We start from the raw sequence: 19,022 nt of genomic DNA on the forward strand, positions 1-19,022 counted from the left end.
TCCACTTACAGTTGAAAAGCGGTCCTTCAGTGTAGCCCAGGACACATTTGCGTACACACTGCTAAAAGAATGTGCTCCTACACGGTCCAGACCAACAGGCCTGAGTGATCGGATCTCAATGCATCCTCAATGCGTCCTGGATAAATTTACACCTGTACTTGGAGATGGCCACTTGTGATCAGATCACTCAGGACAGAAAAACGGGACCACTTGTTTGTTGATGTTGTTGCTTGCCTTGTGCTCCGGGGTCTTTCCCGCTTCAGCTGTGATACTGTTACAAGAGTAAAAGAGAGGCCCCACTGCTTGCTTTAAGTAATTGACAGGTTGTTGGTGAATTTATACCAGCACTCTGAGTTACTGATATACCCCAAAACAACCTGAATTGTAATATTGGACTGTGTTTAAGACACAGGACATTCAGGACTTTGTTATAGTGATGTTGTTAAGACCCTCACCCTCAGACAAAAGGTTTGCAGGTGTTTCTGACTGTGGGTCAGTGCAGACAGCTGGCGACTTGACAGCTGGTATGCCACTCAGCCCAGGAATGTGCTGGTCATTACATGCTACTCATGGTTCACCTCTCTCACCCGAAACATGACTGGTTTGATTGTAGGGTCTGCTGAAGAGGGCCTTTGTCAGACCCACAGGGACCAAATGGAATCCACCGGCTCACCTGCTAAGTGCAGGTTGGGTGTATTACGACCTCAACATCTTTCTGCCCTATACAGTACAGTACATGATGCTGCTCTTCATTTTCCCAGATGTCCTACACTAGTGAATGCATCTATCTGTCAAAGCCACGCATTGTAGGGCATTGTATTGTATTGTCTTTTTTTTTTTTTTTTTTAAATGAGAAGAATCTCACACCATTGGTCAAATTTAAAACGTATTAGTTATGGTTAACAATCCATGTGATTCAGGAGGCAATTGCTAAACTTGTAAAGAAATTAATGCATTCGCTATACCTCACAATGAGAACCTTGTTTGGACTTTAGATAGATCACTGTGAATTGTATTGCTTTCCTATCAGCTTTAGGTCGCAACCATTCTTTGCTAATCTTCTTTCCTTTGTCACCAGAACTCTTGCTGGTGTGCCAGAGCAAGTTAATAAAAAAACAACCTTGTTTGTCACTCAGGCAGGAGTGTTTTCTCCCATTAATGCCATTTAGGATGGTCATTATATACAACTATAATCTGTACAGCTGTAAATATCTGCTATACCACCTGTACCGTTACATTGGCAAAATAATTGGCATATTAGTTTGAATTACTTTGAATTATGAATTGCAAAGATTTTGATAGAAAGGTGTTGCAGACAAGTTTCCTTGACATTTTATGCAGGTGTTGCATAAAAGTCATGACCCTGCAAATTCGAAAATGAAATTGCTTGTTGGTCAATTTAAAAGAATAGAAAATACGGCCACTTTATTTATTAGTTGTCAAAATGATCTAGCCATTATGACTGTATTTTAAGGTAAGCAGGCTGGCTAACTGGCACATTTACATAAATGCTGATTAATGTGCCTTGTCCTGTTAATGTAATAAAATGAATGTATCAATATTTGTACCCTCCAGCATAGGCATAACAAGAGGGCATAAGACTCCACTTTTAAAATGTAAAAATACAAAAGGGAAATGAAGTGACACGCTGCTAATTTAGCAGGAATTGGGTCATTGAGTATAATACTAATTAATTTAAAATAAACACAGACCACTATGTCATAATAGTTTAATCAAACCAGACAATAGAGTAAAATGCTATTGTGGCCAATCTAAGCCCAATGGCCATGAGGTTTAATTATTATTCATTTATGTAGCGTTCATACATTCATTGAACTACAGCTAACGAGCCCAATTAAACACAACCTGAAATAATGAGCACAACAACATGGGCTTAAATCAATAGTTTTGAATACTAAGTTGTATGTACCATGTGTCGCTGACATCCCTGCTTGTGCAGTTGCAATGCTCATTTCCCGAGGCTTTCAGGAAACAGGGTGCCCTTGCACCCCAGAGAGCAACCTGTTACCATAGCAATGGTAGAAATGCATGTCTCCCACACAAGAGGGGAGATGGGAAGACAAGAGTCCGGCATTTCATCCCGTCATTAGCATATTAGCCCCTAAGAGCCAATGAGACGAGGCAAGGTACGGGAATACTCCGAGGGGACTGGCTGTGACAATAGCCCTCCTCCTTCTCTTTACTCTCTTCCACCCCCTCCCTGGGGTAAAACCCACGTAATCCTGAAGGAAATCTTCCCTCCGTTCAAACTACTTCAGCCCAGAGAACTTAGTTTTATTCATGGCCATACTGTGTTGCATATTCTGTTTTTGAGTTGTGGTTGATGTGTGTTCGGAGGTAGTGGAGTTGTGCCATGATGCTCAGACCTCAGCGGCCTGCATGTCTCTTCATTTTAGCTCGTCTTTCAAGTGTCTGTGGAATGCAGTGCCTGACCAGCACACGGGTACAACTGGCCTCACTTCCAAATTGAGCTCCGGGCTAATATTATTGTATGGTCTTTTGGATAACACTCTTCTTCTTTGTGTCCATTTTGAATTCCTTCATCCAGATGTTTGGTGAGTCAAACTGAACATTATTTTATGTTTTAATCACTTTTTTATTTGAAACTTTTGACTTCTGTGTTTGAAGGCCATCATACCTGCTGCTTTTTGTCTTGCGATAGTTCAGTGAATAACTGGGGGGACATATTGTGGCCTTCTTTGCCTGCTTTTATGACCCTAATACTCTGTTATTGTGGTGATTGTTTTTGTCTTATCATTCATTATGAGGTCATTCATCATTTAGGTTAAGCCATGATCAGCAAGACTTAGCATTCCCTACCAAATGCAAATTAATCTTTGAGGGAAAGACTAATAGGTAAAACAAAAATCATCTGAATACTCTCCTAAAGTATTATTAATACATTGGCTGTTACTTAGTTTAACAAGTCAGTTTGGTTTTGTACGCATATGTGTGTTTTTTTTGTTTTGTTTTGTTTTTTAAATGAGGACTGGTTGGTACCGGATACATTTGAAGGGAAATGGGGCTCTAAACTGATCACTTAGAAAATAGCCTCTCCCCCTGCCCCCATTCCAGCCAACTGATTCACTTTCCTAGCATATCTGTGCTGGCCCAGCTGTAGCCCTGACGATAGGCCTAATAAAACCAGGGTCATTTGCATACCAATAGCAGGCGCCATGTGTGGCTAGCTCCTAGTGCCCTAGAAACACGGACTGTGAGGAGACGAGGAAGACTGGCCTCCATGTTGGCTTTTCTTTGTCCTCTAAATAGGCCTTAACTTTAATCCACAATTAATTTTGTGAAATTGTCCCACTTTATTGAGCTTAACCAAATCTCTGTCTGAAAATTCTCAATCTATGAAAGTAGTGCAGGGTGCAGATATAATAGCTTAAGTTATACATTTCACCCAGCAGTTTGTTCCAGGTCTCCATTTGAAGGAAGCTGCTGTTTGGACCTCTTGTCATCCGATCATTGAAGGCCTTTAGACAAGGTGACTGTGGGGGCAGGACCCCCTGACCTCATGGCTTTGTAGGCCAAGTCTTGAGTCCAATGAGGGCAAAGCTTTGTCTAAAATTGTTGACCAGTGCAACACCAATTTTCCACAGTTCCCTCCATAGTAAAACTAGCTACCGAGGTCTAACATAATGATACTAGACTGAGGCTAAACTATTAACAAGTATTTACAAGTGTTTTAAAACGTATTCCACTTAAGTTATGTTTCTTTGGTAGGTGTCAGAAACTGATGCGTAAAATCTTGCCAAAAATCAAAGAGAACATGCCATGCAATATAAACTCCATTTAAAACACAAAGCTTGAATCAGTTTAACCCATTTTATACAAAAATATATACTTTCCCTATAACCCTCCCTGTTTAACAATTGTATAAACTCAACTACATTAATATCACTGTAGGTGTACTAAATGAATACCAAAGTCTCTTGTACCTGTGAAGTAATATGCGGGCTGTCTGGGAGGCAGACGCCAGCTTGAATCGAGGGGTGATGTGGCTGATCTGATTGAGATTCTCTATTCTGTTAAGCTCCCTACCCCATGCTGGGCCTGTGTTCCCCCTGGGACCATATGGCAAAGTCTGAGCACAACCAGCTCACCTCAGCTACAAACTGTTTAGATAATGAGCCTAATGAGAGATGAGTAAAACTGTTGCTGTTCCACTCTGGCAATGGGCTTCTGTGTTGTAGGTCCATCATAAAGGGTTGTTTCTCAACTTCCATGACACTCAAAACTGTGAAATCGGGACCATGCATTAGTTCGACCAGGAGAGGGGGCTATAACGCCATTTATCAGTAGACCTGTACACTTCTGTAGACTGCATGTTACCATCCTGTGAATTACAACACTGATAATTCAGTTGGATCAGAGGGGATTTAGATAACCTTTGTCCTAGTGAGCTTTTTTAGACACTAACCTTCCCAACACATTACGTTTTCTTCGGTGCTATAGTGTGCACAGACTTTCAACAATCAGAACCAGCGGTCTAAGTGTCAGATGGTCTTTGTCCTGTCTTCTACTGTGAGTCCAGTCAATTGTCAATGAGCTCTTAGTGTGTGTGTTCCTCCCCCCTGCTGCCCAGGAATATGAAAATGGTGGATATTGTAGCTCAGAAAATGCCCTCTGAGAATGACGTACATGTGGCAAGAAGCTTTCTTACGAAGATTTTGCGAAGTTCCATGAGGTACGGTTCTGTGGCTTCATCGTAATCAGTAGTACCTATTCCCTTTCTTTCCACTCCCTGTGCCCATAATCATATTAGTCATTTGTCTAGTAATAATATCATCTTCATTCCTCTCATAGAAACTCTCTCTCTCTCCTGTGGTTTATTACCTGCCCTCATTGGCATGCATCTCTTTGGATTGTCTTGTGGTTCATGTCATTAGATGAAAGATATTCATCCCATTTGTACAGCATGCAATACACAGTCTGTCCATTATGTATGCAAACATTTTTTTGTGTCTATAGTGATTTGAAGGAAAATAAATTGGATTTGATTTGTTGTCATTTTATGCTATGTTCTGTGCACATTTTCCTGACCTGCAATTCAGAAAGAATCGCTTTAAAGGGTACGTTTCATATGCTTAACTGACAACTGTGCAAAGTTTGTGATAAGTGATAACACAGAGACGTACATTAAAAACCCTCTAAAATAGTTTATATCTGTAAATGTTGGACTGAGTCAAAAATTCAGCAAAAAGCACTGCCTCAATACAGATGCAGTACTGGCTACAGCAGTAACTTTCAGTTGCACAGATTCATATGTGGAAGCACATACTGTTTTCCATAAGGGGCAGGTCTCTGATCCAATCTGTTCTTTTTGCCCTCTCTGCAGGCGGAATGAACCCATAAGCAGGCCTCACTCCTGGCATTCTACCAAGTTCAATGACAACCAATCAGAGACTGCCAAAACACAGTCTCCACCCACCCAAGTCTGGCACACGAGATATGATGCAAGGTAATTCTGGGATCTTGAAGTTTTCCTCATGAGTAGATATCAAGCACTTTAGATAAAAATTATAGGATTAAGTTTAAGGGGTTTTGCAATATATTTAAAACACTTGGCCAGGCCCTCTGTGTTGTTCTACTACAGGTACTTTATATCTTCTATTTATTCAGTCAAACTGTTCTGTTAGCTAAAAACAAAATAAAAAGAATTCTTTCCATGAAAATTTACTTTTTTCAAAAACAAATTCACGTTTTTACATTTTCCCAGATGATAAAAGTTATTTTATTGACAATGCTATAACCCTACATAAACATAGACTTACAAATTGTACGTACAAAAAGACAGGCTATAAGCTGTGTGTAAGCTGTCTTTGCTAATGATGCTGTATGTGCAGTGGCCCAAAAACTGATAATTAATTAGATCTAAGTTTGACTGCCATTAAACGGCCATTAGACTGTACAGAATTAGATACCATAGTTCCTAACTTGATTAAAGACCGCAATCTGTAGGTAAATGGCTATTTTTGCTGAACAAAACAGGTTGTTGTTTGTATTTTCACACTTCATCCTTTGCTTTAACCTCCAGCTCATCCTCAACTGATCTCTCCTCTGGCTGGGAGCAAACAAACCTGCGCAGAGTATCCGACCAGTTCAGCTCTCTCGGCAGTATGGACAGTCTAGAACATGTCTCACACCCGTACCCTGCCGGTCAGCTGTCACCTGCCAAGTCCAACAACAGCATGGAGCATCTTGGAGGAGGAAAACGAGACTCTGCCTACAGCTCCTTCTCCACCAGCTCTGGTACACCAGACTATACCCTCTCAAAGAGCAATGCTACCTCGACAGAGAACATGCTCTATAAAGTCGGTCAGTGGGATGCAGCAGGAAAGCACAACAATGGCAGAAACAGCCAGAGCCTGATTGAGGGAGTCAAACTGGACAATAGGGTGGCGTACTTCCAGATGCCAGGCGTTAGCTCAGGCTGCGCGGGTCAACAGACTGAGGACTCGGCCGGCTCCCGCCATTCCACTTCAAGTAGAACCAGCTTAGGACCTGTTTGGCATGTCCCTGAAAAAAAGAAGACTGCTTCCCCCTCTCCTCCCCCTCCCCCTCCACCTGCACGTAGTGACAGTTTTGCTGCGACAAAGGTACATGAAAGGGGGCTCATTATAGCTCACCCTGAAGGACCTGAATCCTATGTCCCCTGTAAGACTTCCACTGAAAATCGCCGCAGCCACAACCCATCCCTGAAAAATGACGGCGACGTTTTTCACACTTCATCTGATAAATCGAATCCTAACCAGTTCAGCTCAAACAAGCAGTACTCCCTGTCCAGCAGTGATGTTCACCAAGGCCAGCCCTATCATCAAGGAAATCCTAGTGATAAAAGCACTTTTTTTCAGCCCTGGGCTATGTCCATTCCAAAGCCGCAGAACGTAGCTGGCTACTATAGTAGCATGCAGGAACTTCCTACTAACGGTTCTGCACAACACTTTGGTCAGAACCAGAGAAGGAACCTAAGCACCTCGCTGTCTCCCACTGCTGCTGACCAAAACACGGACAACAGTGGACAAAGCCGATACTACTGTGTCACGACATGTCAGCCCGCGCAGCACAACCCTCAGCCCTTGTCAGGAAAATCAGAGGACAGGAAGAGTATCACAGGCGTAGACCTGGCACAGGCTGGAAATGAGCGGAACTCTCTTAGCCCACAGACAGTCACCCAAGTGAAGTATCATATGCCCCAACAGCAGCAACACTCTCTCACTCTCTCTCACTGTAAAGACAGTAATGGATACAGCAAGCACCAAGTTACTACTGTACTAGAAACCTCTGTACCCAAATCCAGCTCTGATGATAGTGGAAGCCAGAGTGGACACAACTCACATCATGCGGAAGCTCAGTTCATGAGTTATCCTCCTAGCAGACCGTCTGAACAGCGGAGGTCTCTGCCACCACAACTTAGAGAGTTACTCCAAGACATGAGACATCACAGCCAAGTGAGCAACAAGATCTGCCCCCAGGCAACCCCCATGCTTCACTCTCTATCCATGGATGCTGCAGGCCAAGATGAGAAAACAAAAGGCCTGGACTCTGAGGAGTCCCTTGAAAGCAAACAGTTGAGGCGCAGCGACCGTTTTGCCACCACATTAAGGAATGAAATCCAGATAAGAAGAGCTAGGCTGCAGAAAAGTATGAGTGCAGCTACCCTTCCTGTTACTGAGGGTGAGACTGAAGATGATCAGGATGTCTGGAAGTCCACTGAAAGCACCACCCCGACCTCTGCAGGGGGCTCCTTCACCAACTCCTACAAGGACAATCTGAAGGAAGCACAAGCAAGGGTGCTCAGGGCTACGTCTTTCAGGAGAAAAGATCTGGAGCCTGTTCTACTGGAGCACCCTGCAGCTGAGGCCTTACCTAACTACCCATCCTCAGCGTTGGCCCGGAAAGATGTCACCCCTCTGCCAACAGTCTCAGAGTCTGTAATGAGTAAGTCGGGGCCTGGCGGTGGTCAGGTAACTCGCATTGGTGGCCGTAAGCGTTTTCCTACAGAAAAGAAGGTAAGGTGTTTCTCTGAACCAGACAAAATCCACCAAGTTGGGGTTAAGGAAGATCTCCCTCACAATGAAAGCGCCTCACTAGACCAACAGAAGCTCCTTACAGAAAGTGGGAAACCTGCTTTCCCCAATCACATTCCCCCTCCATGTTATACAGAGACCAAGGCCCTAAGTCTTTCCTCCACCAGTGAAACTGAGGTCACAATGAAAAGCATCAGGAGCAGAGAGTACACTGAAGAGGTCCAGGGAGGTCCTTACTCTGCACACAAACAGTTCGTCTTAGACCAGCAAAGACTGGGCACCTTCGCTGAGTATGAGGCAAGGTGGAATATACAGAAACCCCCATCAGAAACCAGAGCCTCCGGCCGGTACCGGTCCGCTGATAACATCCTGGATCCGGGACCAGAGGAGAGAACCAAAACCACCTGTTTCCACGAGAGATCGCGATCATCTCCGTCAACTGACATCTATGGACAGGTGAGGCACAAAGCCTGATTGTTTGCGATCTCAAAATGACTTGAACATGAAAGGCCTCTTGGTTGTAACTTGGTTTTAGTCACTTAAATGTTGCAACTGTCTCAAGCCCTCAAGGGGGGTTAACATGTCTTTAAGACAAACATAGCCACTAAAGTAAAAGGAACAGGAGTGGGAAGGAAAGAGCAAAGTCAAATATTAATCAATGTTTGTTCATAATGACACACCCTCAACTTAAGGAAGAGAGGGGGGGCATCAACGCACCGTTTTTCTTTTCACTATTGAAAACCAGGAAGCTGCAAAATGAGTTGGTTGGAATATTTAGCAATAGATTACAACTGGCTCTTTGGATAACTGGAAGCCTCTTTTCTGTGAATTGTTTTGGTGGCTTTACATAAGGGACTATGTGTTTGTTTAACTTTATTTACAGAAGATTCAAGTTCCTGCAAGAAAGTCAGAGACAGAATATTCCCAGACGGAGATTAAACCAGCTGAACCGCTCAACACTGCCACAGAGTAAGTAAATCTCATTTGATGTACCTGCTGGTACACCAGTGTGTCTTTGGCAGTGAGTCTATTTTTTGTCTCCAGTATACAGTACGTTATACAAAAGCAAAACTCTAGGGCTCTAGGGATTGCCTCTTGGGTGATCTTAAGTGATCTCAAAGGAAGGTAATACAAGTATTATTATCTGTACCAATGGGTAAATTGAATGTTAAAGGACCGTGCTCTTTTGGACCTATTTATTATTTTGCTCTTGCTCTGGTGTCTTCATCATACTATCAGCATCGTGATATGAGGCTGTGTTTCCACTCCTGTGCTTTATCAGTGAAAGAGGGTAGTAAGCCTGTAGATGAACTGTAGTCTTTACAATCTTTCAAGGCATAACAGTGGCACTGCCTTGGCGCAGCTGTGACAACACAAGCCGCCTCTCTTGCTGTGCTATGTGTCGTCTACTGGAGGTTTACTGGTGTAGGCGAGACATCTGACCACGTCTGTGACAGGGAGGAAGTGTTTCTTCAGGCCTCCATCAGAATGTCATGGTGACCCGGAGTTCAGGGGGCCAGCCAGAAGGCATGAAATTATCATCAATATGATCGGTTACTTTACATAATTGGATTTTTAGCCACACTAGCGGCATGGCTCTATGGATGGTCCAGACAACTACTGAATGGGTGGCCATGGAATTTGGTACGGTCATTCATGTTCCCCTCAGGATGAACTCTAATAACTTCAGAGATCCTAATGCTTCATCTAGCGCCATCATCACGTCAAAAATGGAATTTCTCCATAACTTTGTCTTATGACTACATGCATTCAAAACTAATGGCATTCTCATTAAGCCTCTGTAATGTTAGCATGCTAACATGCTAAACTAAGATGGTGAACTTGGTAAACATATCTGCTAAACATCAGCATTTTAGGATTGTCATTTAACTCAAAGTACAGCTTTGCATAAGTACAGCCTCACAGACTATTATTTTGCCTTTTACCTTGAAGGAAAAAGGAATTATGGGATATTATATTGTTGTTTTTTTATTCTTCAATTAGATGAAGCCAGGTTACTGAGAATACGGTATCACAGTAGGCGGACCTCACTAGCTAAATGCACGCTAACTTATAATCACAATTTTTTCCAACTTTGTTGGAAATTGTGTATACGCCTGGAAATGTTTGAATACCCCTCAACAATAATATGAAACTGTCTGTGTATATAAAGTGGTTTGGTCACACTGGCTAACCCTCCTTCCTTAGTAACTGTTTGGTTTATGGGCTGGGCAGAAGTGTTTACAGGTAACGTTAATGGTTCCAGGTGATCCTTTGATGGTCCCATATGAACTCCTGTCATATGAAAACAGTGTGATATTATTGTTTAATGTTAAAGTATGATGTCACCTGTTGTGCCTGTTCACCTCGCTTGTATTCCTTGCTTTATTTAAAAATGCAGTCATTAAATTGTTTAGTATTTTTCCACCTTTAACCCCTGAGTGGAAGCCAGCTGTGACCAGTAAAACTGGGGGTTAAAAGAAGTGTGTGTTTAACTGACAGGGTTTAATTAAAGATGCTAATGAGTTGCATTATGGGAAATGTAGTATCCAGTATGTAGTATTCTGCTGTTTTGATATTTGATTATTATTTTTTTCATTCTGTCTCGAGAGTCCCCCAACTTTATGCAAGTATTAAAACTAAATTGCAGAAATAGTCTTTTAATGTGGGTCATATTCATGCTTAGTAATGGAGGTTTAAGTAGTAATATGTCTAATTGTTGATCTATGCGTTGTGACAATTTTTTCTTCCTAATGCCAGTTTAGTAATGTTTAATAACCAATATTTTTGAAGCATTATTCTTTTCTGCGTTGATTACTTACAATCATTTTCAAACTATGTACATTGACGTAGTCAAGATGAATACATGGTTTGTAACCACTTATTCGGGAATGTTTATGCTCTCACAAGTGAAACTCATTGACGGGTGTAGAGTATCTTTTGAGTAACCTCATTGTAGGAGCCACACCAGATGACTCTCACGTTTTGCATTACAACAGTGCAGAGGATGTTTTTGTCATTAGAAAGTCTGGGAGATGAGCTAAGTGAGACAGGCTCCACCCAGAAAGTGTTATTGATACAGGTGTGTAAAGAGATATCAACCGGCGGCTTCTGTCACAGAGCGCCAGCAGACACACCAGCATGCTCGCTTTATTTTATTTATTTTTTTAAACTTGTTGTGTTCTATGGAAATGACAGCAGTAGCAAGTCATATAGGTACATTTCTTTCTTTTTTATTAATTTGATTAATTATTGAAATATACTGTATTTGATCATAGTCTAGTCTATGTTATAACTAATGCTACCACAGCTTTATTTTTGGAAAAATAGATAACAACTAGAATTTATTTCACACACCTTTTGATGGGCAACAATGCTTAAGAAATTATTTATCATATAGACACAGTAACTGTTTTACTTTTGTTAGCATTGTGTATCCCTATTGCCCAAACAGTTAGGGCTGGGTGATATAGCCAACATCAGATTAGATAGACATTTTTATATCACGCAGCTCTACAAACCTTCACCTTAAAGTACCTACATCATGGTAACATATCCCTCCTACCGGATACTGCAGTAATATTTCTGGCATCATGTTTCTGAGAGGTAACCTTCTCACACTCTACGCAGAGCTGAGGCTGAGGCATGAGGGAGGGTGTAAGCTGCAACAACAGTTGCTCATTGGGTAACTTGTCACAGCTTGTAAGAATTGCAATTGGGAGGTTTGGTGTCTGCCTGTCCAAAAGTCACCATACTGTATCTGGTGACTGCAGAATCGATACGGTTTAGTCTAATCAAAGCTGCGTGATTTACATGTTAATCTCTGAGTACACCTAATTGAATTTGTATCGGAGCACGCATTAGAATGTAATTGGCAAGCATTAACCCACAGAATGTGGTGGGTTTCATGCTTTTACCACATAGTCTGGATCTCAGTTAATGACAGCATTCCAGCATGTTGTACTGCATGGTTAAATTATGCTAAAGCATGTAACACATAGTGGTTCAAATGTTAGTATACAATCACTTCAACTCCTTTAGTCCACCATCAGGCCTCTAATGATTCCTGTGGTCTCCAAATATTGAACTCTTGTTCCTCTTCCATGTCTAACTTTACCTACGAAGAGTTAAAACCATAAATGTGAATTGGGCAGGAAAAAGTGATCCAGTCTTGCTTCTTTGCACTGGAGGATTATTTATTCCTCTATGCTTACTTGTGGGAACTGAAATATTCGTCTTCAGGCTGCCAGGCTGAGCAGTTACCAGGGAGGAGGCTTGCAGAAAAGAGGGAGACGTGTGTCTTGTCATGCTGGCATAATCATAGTGGCTGCTAGAGAGACGAACCAGGCCTCTGCCACACTGTATTATTTGATTGAGCTGCAGATGATAGCCCATGCTGCCTGACTGTTGAACAGTGTGTAATTAAAAGCTTTCTATTGTGTTCCTCAGGTTCTCTGACAGAGGGCCGGGTGACTGTAAAGCGAGAGAAAAGCCTGTGGAGTTTGAACATTACTCAGCGCCACCTACTCCGCCCATGCACCAAGGAACCAACCCTGACTGCGGACACAGAGCTGCTCCTGCCACTGTGAACCACAGACCCACGTCTATCTCCCATAGTCTCCCAGAGTCTGGCCTCCCTCAGCCTGAGGAGCGAAGCCACACAGAGCCGCTGCCGTCTGGGCCCAGGAGGAAGCCCTCTGCGCTGGAGAAGCCTCCCCCACCCAAATGCCCAGAGGTCGACTCCCACGAGTCCTTCGCCGGTTCCCAGAGTGAAATCTTCACCCACTGCTCTCCTACCACTGACCCGAACTCCGCCTTTGTCCCCACCCACTCTGCAAAGGGAGATTCTGAGCAGGGCAAAGGACTTGTGGACAAAGGACAAGGGGCAGTACATCATCTATCAACATCCAATCTTCAGCCTGCCTCCTCTCCCCCGGCTTCCTCCTACAGACATTCAGGGCTGGCCGCTATGGAGGGACAGCGCTCTCCATCTCCACAGTTTTCCCCACAGAGACTCAGTGACAAGCCTCCAGTCTCTCTACAGGATGAAGACTCAAACAGGTAAACCTTTTTTTTTTTTTTTTGTTTCATGAGAAGAAGTTTCATAGCAGCTGTTAAACTATCAGCCAGTTTAGTCAGAACACAGTGGCTGTAACTCCTCGTGTCTTTATGCTACACGTACAAAGAAGCTTATTGAGAGTCACTGCCTTTGTCGAATCAACACATGAGTGCTACAGAGCGGCAGTAAATTAAAGGGATTCTCCACATTTCTATAAAAGCCACTGGTGGTCTAGGCATAGTTCAGCTAAATGCCAAAAAATGTAAAATGTCATCTAAATTTCCATTTTGTGAAGCTGTTTGTTCATCTTCTTGATTCAGATCTAATTGATATCATGTGTAGTAACGTTCTGACTGTACAGTAGGATTATTACAGAAACCAAAGTGGTGGGAGGAGTCCAAATGTCTCAGATATTCCAGCGTACTAGTCGGGGATGGAAAAAATCTCAGTTGCCATCATGCAGCGAAACTTTAAATCGGCATATGGCTGTAATAACTGGAAAAAAGAACATTCTTAGAGCTTCTGTTCAAAAGTCTCTCTCTCTCTCTCTCTCTCTCTCTCTCTCTCTCTCTCTCTCTCTCTCTCTCTCTCTCTCTCTCTCTCTCTCTCTCTCTCTCTCTCTCTCTCTCTCTCTGATATTTCAGTATGGAGCATGTGATAGAAAACCAACATTCTGCAGTGAAGAAAGTGCCCATCAGGATAGTCCACTCAGAGGAAGTCACAGAGAAGGAGAAGTGTCAATATTTGCAGCACAGTGACCCCCTTGCTGTTGAAGCCGAGGGTCCTGGTGTAACCCTGCTCGGCAGTCTGGGAGCTGCAGGGCAGGACTCAGTCTTCTGTGCATTCACTCGGCAGAGGGAGGCCAACAGCACGCCGGCCACTCAGACAGACCCAGAGCCTAAGAGAGATGCGTACATGACCACTGTTGGAGATCACATCAACTCTAAGAGTCAGCAGCCACCGCAGCCCACAGACGAGCCCTGCAGCAACGGGGCGACTGTAACCGCGGGGCTGTCGGAGGATCAGAAGAGAGAGGAGCTGGCCAGGGACATCATGGGCAAGGATAAAACACTAGCTGATATTTTGGACCAGAGCAAGATGAAGACCACCATGGACCTGATGGAGGGTCTCTTCCCTCAGGGGGAGCAGCTGTTGGAAGGAGCTCACCAGCGCAGGAAGATGCCCCTGAAACAGCCAGCCAGCCGGCCTGCTGACGACAGGTCAGCCTCACACTTTAGCTTTCGTACTGTTTATATCTGTGATCAACTTGTGCTTAATGGGTTTCTTATATGCAGCAATTTAATTTGTACCCAGGTCACCTGCTCACCTTACCTTCTTTGACCTGTAGTGTTTTACTCTCAACATATACAGTTTGATATGTACAGCCCTGACATGTACAATCACTCCTGGAAAATCATTAGCTCATCTGTGTGTGTGTATGAGGTGAAACTGATTCATAACTTTTTTCTGTTTACTCTTATGATGGCTATTCTCATGCTCAGTTATGTCTCATAAGTTGTTGCAGCAATTTTTTGATTTTTACCATTTGTTACACAGATTTGGTGCACAATTTAACCATTTTTGATCACTGGAGAATTGATAAAAATGGTCAGAAATCTCTCCAAATAAGACACCAAGATCTTGAGGAATTTTTCGGCGATTGGATGGCAAGCACTTCTGTTCTGGAAACTGCTAAGAAACCCCCTTATTGTCAATATACGTAGGAAGGTCATAGATCCTCTAAATGCCCTGCTGTAGGTCTGTAGTTTCTTGTTGCAAAGTTTCATCAGACTGTGATTATCCTCAAGGTGACAACACATTATAGGTCAAGTTTTAAAAAAATGGATTCACTCCAATGAAATGGCTACTATAGGGACTAACATCATCACACATAAATACAATTGGGCTCATTGAATCTGTAAGAGTCGTAGCTTTCCAGTCATAACCAATGTATGCAATTCCAAGACAGTTTAGGGAACCTAGTATGCAGAAATATTCAAATACACCATTTCAATAAATTAACACATTTATGCTGCATGAGAAAAACGGCATGAAATTAGCAAAAGTGGGCATGTCTGTAAAGGAGAGGGTACATATAGAACCCGATTTCAGACAAAAAAGTTTTGGGAACCACTGTATTCTGTATCTCTTTAGTAGGAGAAAATCGTATCAGTCACTAAAGAAGAAATGTGTTTGTACGAGTGGTTCTTGCATGAGGCTTTTAAAAGTTTAACCTGTGTGTTCTTATTTGGTTTAGTAATGTGAGAAACATTATTTGTTACTTGTATTTCAGGGAAAAGGAGGACAGCATGGCAGCAGCTGTCACCATGGTGACCAGCTCGACATATTACAGCACATCTGCTCCCAAAGCTGAGCTCCTTAATAAGATGAAGGACATGCAGGAACAGGAGCAGGAGGAGGAAGACTCTGAAGACGAACTGGACATTGATCTGGCCAACAAGAAGGTGCCATACTCTCACTCAACCCATTCATATCTAGCAGTGTTTCCCAGGGACGATTCTAGGATCAGACCTTTAGGGGGGCTCAGCCCCTAATGAGAATGTGACATGGATACAGTGCCTTGGAAAAGTTTTAACCCCCTCTGCAAAATCAGTAATTTCACTGGATAACAATGAATATTTTTATTTATTATTATAACAGAGGATAAATGCAAAATATTGAACATGTGAAAAAAACTACGAAAGTTCCTTTATCGACTACCAGAATCAAATGAAATGATAATGAGGTGTAAACAATAAATAAATAGAAAATAAAACTTTCCTTGACTGGGTTACAGGTGCATAGCATCTGCGACAGCGACACAGGATATTAAACCTGTTTCTTTGAACCTGTCATTGTTTGTCCTCTGTCACTAACGGACAAGTTCGCAAACTCTAACTTGAAGCACTCAAATTTATTTTTTAAATGTATTTGTTTTTTATTATTATAATTTTTAGGAGGGCTGAGATGGGCTTGAGCCCCCCTAAAAATGGTCTAAAATCGCCACTGGCGTGTCCCCTAGGTTGACTGCTTTAAGCTTAAGTTGATTTTAGCCGCGGTGTTCCCAGCGCGAGGTGCGCAAGCCATAAAATGACGTCACCACGGCTGTCGTTTCCAGCACGAAGGCTCCGCAAGGTGTCACCGCGCGTGGGCATGAAACTACACGGCCACTGTGCGCTGGCAGGTTCGCCTCTAAAAACATCGGTGTGATTCTTCATATACAGACAGAGACAGAGATTTGAATATGTGGTCAGAGAGCGACACCACACTGGTGCTGATGCAACTGCACCAAACTGGTGATACACCCAAACACCAAATTCCGTTCTCAACTTAACACTTTTTGAAATATTCATAGTATATCAGTTACTTTTACTTTTGGAAAATCCTCATGATCAACGCTTCACATGGGCTTTGCCTGTTACTCCTGTTACAAAATTGATATTTGGTGTTATTTTTGGCATAAAAGAAAAGGTCTGGCCTAGCCGGTGTTCTTGTTGGTGTGCGCAGGTGTCTGCGGCTGGTACAATTATAGGGGGAAACACTGATTTCTAGTGTTTATATGATGAGAGAAATGGACTGCAAGGGCGTAAGCATGCTCGGGAAGTGTAGCATAACAAAATGAACCATGGAGGAAATTTTGAAGTAAGATAGATGAGATAGAAGGCCTAAATTCTGGTTTGGTATCTTCTGTTGTTCGTGCCCATCTGCAGCAAGAGCTGATCGACAGCCTGAGCAAGAAGCTCCAGGTGTTGCGTGAGGCCCGGGAGAGTCTTCAGGAGGACGTCTTAGACAACAACGCTCTGGGAGAAGAGGTGGAGGCCCGAGTCCAGCAGGTCTGCAAACCCAACGAGCTGGACAAGTTCCGGATGTTTGTCGGGGACCTGGACAAGGTGGTGAGCCTGCTGCTATCCCTGTCGGGCCGCCTGGCCCGAGTGGAGAACGCCCTCAACAGTCTGGAGGAGGACGCTACTGCTGAGGAGAGGGTGAGGAAATGGAATCTAGGGCCGGGACCACATGCTTTGGTACCGATTTGATTCTTTCACGATACATTGGTGCCAATTAGTTTTTTTTTTATTGCGATTCGGCAGTATTGAGTATTGCAATTTTCTTTTCCTTCTTTAACAAAAACAACAGTTGAATAATCCACTTCTACAGACAATATATCATGAGACATTTCTAAAAACTAATAATTTTCTAAAATTAATGCATATCACGTCAGTCAGACATTTATTTCATTTGTAAAGTAGTACAGAACATGGATTTTCTGCATTTTCTGCTTCCGGTCAGAAAATGGATACAGTGTAGTCACCATCTATAAAAATATAGATCCTAGGGGGAAAAATATGATTGAAAAAAAATCCTCCCAAAAAATCACTGTACATACGGTTTTAAATTTTTTTTCCCCCCCATCACTAATGTAAACCTGAGGAGTCTAACACATAGATTGTTTGTTTGGTTCCTCACGCCAAAAGAGAAAAGTTTTTGTATCTTCTCAGCTCCTAATATGTTTCCTTCATCGACAGCGTACGTTGATGGAGAAGAGGAAGCTGTTGATACGACAGCATGAGGATGCCAAGGAGCTAAAGGAGAACCTGGACCGTCGTGAACGCCTGGTTTATGACATCCTGGCCCATCACCTGCCGGAGGACAGCCTCACGGACTACGAGCACTTTGTCAAGATGAAGTCTGCGCTCATCATCGAGCAGCGCAAGCTGGAGGATAAAATCAAACTGGGCGAGGAGCAGCTCAAGTGTCTGACGGACAGTCTGCCCATAGAGCAGAGGCTGGCCTTGTGAACAAGCTGGACACTTCATGAGAAAGACTTGTTGCTCCAGGTTGCGGTTGAGCACCGTGTCCAACAGAGGGAGACAGAGATGAGGAATCTGCAGAGACAAACGGCCATTTTTCCAGTTCTCAACTAGACTGCCATAACACCACTCGGGCAGACAGCATCCAGAAGTCACTCCCTTTGTGAAAGATGCTGCCTCAACCAACCACTGTTTCTAATGTCTTTCATGACATTTTTTTGCTTTGTTTTTATTTTCATGTTTTTATTTTTTGTTTTTTTAGTAATTTATTGTAGCCTTTTGAATCTGCGCAGGAGGGGACAGTATTTTATCTTCAACTGATTTGAGCAGCCATTCTACCTGATGTGTGTTACACGCTGAGTAACTAGGAGTATTTATCATGTTTAAATAATTTCACACCCCAAAACCCTTTTCACTCAACCCATCAGATCTGGCCGACTATTTCAGTACACACACAGTTTTTGTATAAACTAGTGGCCTTTTACTAAGAGAGAGAGAGAGAATATAAATATACTGGTCATTGTAACGAGCACTTGTTCGACTTCACCAACAGAAGAACAGTAGCACTTCACATCCAGACTTTTAACTCGAGTGAAATCCACATTGGAAGTGCCTCGGGGAGTAGTCACCCATGTCACTGCGAGCACTGTTGGCTCTTTTCATCCACTTCTGCATGTTGCTGCTCTGTTTTATTGACAGCCAGAAAAGAAAGGACTTGTTTAGATTATGATTTTGCCACATATAAGTTGACCAAGTGTTTCTGTATTTTGTCTTATTACTTCACTGTGTTTCGTTATTCACGGTGCAGATGTTGAATGCCTACCACAGTTGTTACTTTTTCTAGATAAATTTCAACACTAAAAAAAGAAATTGTTCAGGTCGATCATTTTGCAACCAAATATGGAACGGAATCATTCCAAAGCATTTTGACCAGCTTGAAGGATTGAATCGGTCTCCCAAAGGTAAACCCTATTGGACGATGTTTGTTCTGCACATTTGAGTATGTTACGGTTTCACACGCTTCATGCACTGCTACAGCCTGACTCTTAACACTTTACCAGCTGTGCTCCTTTGTATCAAATAAAGAGTCTGCTGAAA

At 42.8% G+C, this 19,022-nt stretch overlaps 1 protein-coding gene across 9 annotated transcripts in view; it reads left to right on the top strand.

Annotated features, from left to right (window-relative positions):
• The window catches only part of shroom2a (shroom family member 2a), a 40,924-nt gene extending 21,902 nt beyond the window's left edge, over positions 1-19,022 (top strand). For 2 of the 9 annotated variants that reach the window (XM_039810924.1, XM_039810929.1), the window contains 10 exons: positions 4,613-4,714; positions 5,082-5,099; positions 5,366-5,488; positions 6,065-8,513; positions 8,941-9,026; positions 12,507-13,118; positions 13,761-14,336; positions 15,410-15,581; positions 16,827-17,099; positions 17,640-19,022. In XM_039810924.1, coding sequence (XP_039666858.1) covers positions 4,613-4,714; positions 5,082-5,099; positions 5,366-5,488; positions 6,065-8,513; positions 8,941-9,026; positions 12,507-13,118; positions 13,761-14,336; positions 15,410-15,581; positions 16,827-17,099; positions 17,640-17,912 — 4,684 coding nt within the window. In that variant the 3' untranslated portion in view covers positions 17,913-19,022. Of the gene's footprint in view, positions 1-2,233; positions 2,577-4,612; positions 4,715-5,081; positions 5,100-5,365; positions 5,489-6,064; positions 8,514-8,940; positions 9,027-12,506; positions 13,119-13,760; positions 14,337-15,409; positions 15,582-16,826; positions 17,100-17,639 lie in introns of those variants that run through there. The other 7 variants (XM_039810930.1, XM_039810927.1, XM_039810932.1 and 4 more) reach the window with 7 other exon arrangements.

This window comes from Perca fluviatilis, chromosome 9 (genome assembly GCF_010015445.1).
Source record: "Perca fluviatilis chromosome 9, GENO_Pfluv_1.0, whole genome shotgun sequence".
NCBI lineage: Eukaryota > Metazoa > Chordata > Actinopteri > Perciformes > Percidae > Perca > Perca fluviatilis.